The sequence below is a fragment of the Volvox carteri genome (genome assembly GCF_000143455.1).
Source record: "Volvox carteri f. nagariensis unplaced genomic scaffold VOLCAscaffold_28, whole genome shotgun sequence".
In the NCBI taxonomy this organism is placed as follows: Eukaryota; Viridiplantae; Chlorophyta; class Chlorophyceae; order Chlamydomonadales; family Volvocaceae; genus Volvox; species Volvox carteri.
The window spans coordinates 853,273-857,316 of record NW_003307571.1 but is presented as its reverse complement, the minus strand read 5'-3'; the positions used below and the strand labels follow the sequence as shown (position 1 = coordinate 857,316).

The 4,044-nt window shown below is 51.4% G+C and overlaps 1 protein-coding gene across 1 annotated transcript in view; it reads left to right on the top strand.

Moving 5' to 3' along the window:
* Window positions 1-2,021: 2,021 nt before the first annotated feature.
* The window catches only part of VOLCADRAFT_105416 (uncharacterized protein), a gene marked incomplete at its 5' end in the record, with an annotated part of 18,253 nt that continues 16,230 nt past the window's right edge, over window positions 2,022-4,044 (top strand). Inside the window, one exon of the mRNA XM_002952233.1 lies at window positions 2,022-2,104. Coding sequence (XP_002952279.1) covers window positions 2,022-2,104 — 83 coding nt within the window. The remainder of the gene's footprint in view (window positions 2,105-4,044) is intronic.

Sequence of the window (4,044 nt, the reverse complement as noted above, 5' to 3'; positions counted from 1 at the left end):
CACGATGGGCCGGGGTGTAATGCTGTTCGTCTGTCTATCTTTGAAAAGCTGTACGGCAATGGCGATGAACGGTGCAAGTCGGTGCTGTGATTGCACTACCGCGGCGCAGGGCGGCGCCGGCAAGCTATCGACCTCGGTTGCTGGATGTGAGCGGAAGTGATGATTGTGGATGTATGAGTATGGGTGACCTGCGGTCAACGCCAGGTGGCCCACGGTACGGCCGGTGTACCTGTCGGTGGGCGAACATAAATATGAACATATTAAACCTGAAAAGCGCTCCCGTCAGCTGTCGCCATCAGTTGATCGTCATGTCCATGCGTCCAGCAGGCTTTCACAAAATGTATCTGGATGCCAGTCAACTTACAACCAAATTAATATAGGACATGAAACGGTATTTAAATTTCAGTCAGATGCGCGCGCGGGGCCCCTTTCCTGGCAGCTAGATGAGGCGTCGGGACAGCTAGATGAGGCTGACGGGGGTTGTCAGGAGGTCAAGATGAGGCTCGGGGCTGAGCTAGATGAGACAAGGGGGGGTCCCCGCGATATCTAGATACCATGTGAACTTAGTTAAATATTGTTTCCTCATACTTAAATGAGCGCGGAAGGCAGATGCCGGCCAGGACCCCATCCCCAGATGACAGATGACGAACCCTGGGTGATACCCTCCGGGTGTTTCCACTAGGCCTTACGGTTTTCCGCCAGGAGTGCGCCAACCTCCAATTTGTTTGATTTATAATTATTTCTATCATTAGTTATATCAATATATGCATTTAGAACGGTGAGAGACGAGTCCAGGACGAAGAACATTCGAACATAGTGTTAGTGTTCGGCCTACCGTACTGATACGATTCTTTGGTGACACGCAATTGGTATGGCGTCCCCAAATGCATAGCAGTGGAAAAAGGTCTTAGGCAAAATTTTATGGGCATCACCAAACTGGCTGTCACAAATGTGTCGTACACCGTGTTAACGGTATCGACCAACAGTAAAAGCCCTCCAGAAGACGGCGCCTAAACAGCTTAAGCTTACTAGCCTTTATCTATTTGTCGTTTCTAAGACTTAATGCGCAGCCTTTCCGCGCTGTTCGGACTTTGATAGCAGCTTGGCGGTAGTAGACGCTGAAGCGTAAGCGCGCGAAGCGTGAGCACGCCCGCGGGACGCCCTGGAGCCGTCACCAAAAGTGTATCACAACTGTAGATTTTTCTCGTGACCGTCCCAAAAATTGCATATCATCAAAATAATTTCAGCGTTGATTTTGGGCCTTCCCCAAAACACGTATCACAAAAGAATCGTGGCAGTACGGTAGTGGAAACAACCTGGCACGGTGAGCTGGCGGGAATAAGTCAGTGTAAGAGCGCGCCCTGTTAGACACAAAGCATCAGGCTAAAGGAGCTGTAGTATGAGAACGATAAGGATTGTATGCTATAATTCGCCACGTGACGAGCATGCCCGTTGCTGGCTTCTGGCCAGAACCTGGCATGAAGCGGGGTGGGAATAGCCAGAACACCGCCATTTAACCATAACACCGCGTAAGCTCAACCTTAACATTACTCTCCTACTACTTATTTACAGCTGTATTGTTGAGGGTATCCCCGGACGGAGCCCCATTTCTGAAGCTACCAGCTGCAGCGGCCTGCCGTTCGTTCGTCAAGCGATCGCAGCAGTTAGGCACGAGCAGAAACAGAGTATAAATATATAACTTTGTACAAGCCTGCTACTGACTGTCTTTAAGGTTGCGCATGTGCGGCAGAGCTTTGATATAGGAGGTATCGGTAATAGTGTTTTCGTGTATTAGGCAACCAACTTGCATAAGTGGAGTTAAGGAACGTAAGAGCTGGTGAGTCGGTCTCCAAGCGCAAGACGCAGAGCGCTGCTTTTTCGAGCAGCGGGTCGCTGATGCGGCTCCGCAAGAACCACACTCCGACACCCCTGCCCACAACCCACATGGAACTCCCTACCAGTTGAGTCTTCAGAACCATGTCACTGCAGAATCAGCAAAGCTGAACGAGCGCACAAGAAACATGAGTGTCTACGCCCAAGGTGCTTCGTCTGCCGATAGCGTGGAGTGGAAGTGGCACATACATTCGTCATTACCGCTGCTTGGGTAGGTAGATAGATTTTTTTGCACTCAAAATATCATGTCGTTTCCTGGGGATGGCGGCGTACCCTGTTAAGATATAGGCGAGTGGAACTGTGTAGGTAAAGCCAACCTTAACCGTTACAGGTATCACAGAACAAGCTTTCAGTCAAAACATCATCTCCTTTATACCAAACATTCCATCTTATCTGTCGTACAGCCGTTAGTGTTCTGGCCGGAAGTCAACACTCCCCCTCGGACGGAACACTCGGGCGAATTCAACTCAACGAACACCCAGCCCTTCTCGAAACTGCACGAACTTCCCTTCCGGTAACGGCTTCGTGAGGATATCCGCTACCATGCTGGTAGTGGGACAGTACTCAAACTTCACCTGCCCCATAGATACCCTCTCACGCACAAAATGATGGATCACATCGATGTGCTTCGCACGTTCCGAAACAATCGGATTCTTTATCAGACTTAATGCTCCCTGGTTGTCACCCCAGATACGCATCACGTCGATCTCACACCCAAACTCGGGCAGAAGTTTCCTCAGCCAGAGCGCTTCGCGGGTAGCTAGGGACGCCGCCATATACTCGGCCTCCACAGTCGATGCTGCTACAGTCGGTTGCAACCGACTCTTCCAGCTGACGGCTCCACCGCCAAGGATAAAGGCATATCCAGTTGTCGAACGGCGGTTGTCTCGATCCACTGCCCAATCCGCATCGGCATAACCCTCAATTGCCTTGCTGTCCCTGGCAAAACATAAACCGAAACTCGCAGTCCCCTTCAGATATCTCAGGATATCCTTAGCAGCCTCCCAGTGAGCCTTCGCCGGCTCAGACATATACCGCGCTAACTTAAACACAGCATGCGCGATATCAGGACGCGTGCACACTGCCAGATACATCAAACCACCAATTAACTCTCGGTAGCGCGTTGCATCCAACAATACCTGATCGATATCACTAGTACGGCTCAAAACTAGACTTGGCGTCATAGGAACCGACTTAGGAACTGCATCCTCCATCCCGAACTTGGCCAACAATTCGGCCGTATACCGCTGCTGCGAGATTTTGACCTCGCCTAGCTCCTTGCTCCGACTGATCTCCATACCCAAAAAGAACGACACCTCCCCCAAATCACGGAGGTCAAACTCAGCCTTCAACTCTTGCTTTATACGGGCTATTTCCTCGCTTTTGTTGCTCGCGACTAGCAAGTCGTCTACGTGAGCGTATAGCCACACAACAAATGCCTGCTCTTCCAGCATAAAGAAGCTGGGATCCGCATCAGAAACCTTAAAACCAATGGCCTCGAGCGTTTCCCGCAACTTCTGGTGCCAAGCTCTGCCTGCCTGACGTAAACCGTACAACGCTTTCCGCAACAGACACTTCATACCTGCGCCACCCGTTTCAAAACCAGGCGGTTGGTCACAATAAATCACCTCCTCCAGCGTCCCGTTGAGGAACGCAGTGCGCACATCTAGGTGGTGTACCTCAAATCCTTCAGCCGCAGCCTTCGCCAGGAATGTACGCAACGTCACCTGATTGCTACCAGGCGCGAATACCTCATTGAAGTCAACACCTTCCTTCTGCTTATAGCCCTTTGCTACCAACCGGGCTTTGTATCGTTCCACTTGTCCGTCTACACCCCGCTTCACGTCGTACACCCACTTCACCGGAATCGGTTTCACCCCAGGCGGCGGTACCTTCAGCTCCCACGTATCTAATGCGTGGATAGATCCGATTTCTTCGGCCATCGCCTCCTGCCATTTGTCCCGTTCCGGAGAGGCCATCGCTTCCTCGTAGGTGCTCGGGATTTTGACGTCCGATACGTTAACAGCAAGGTTGAGTCGCTGGGGCGGATGACGGTCACGTTGGGGGTAACGATGTTGTGTAGAGGCAGCTGCACCAGCCTTATCCTCCCCCTCAGCTGCCTTACCGACAGCTTTAGGTTTCCCCTTAGTG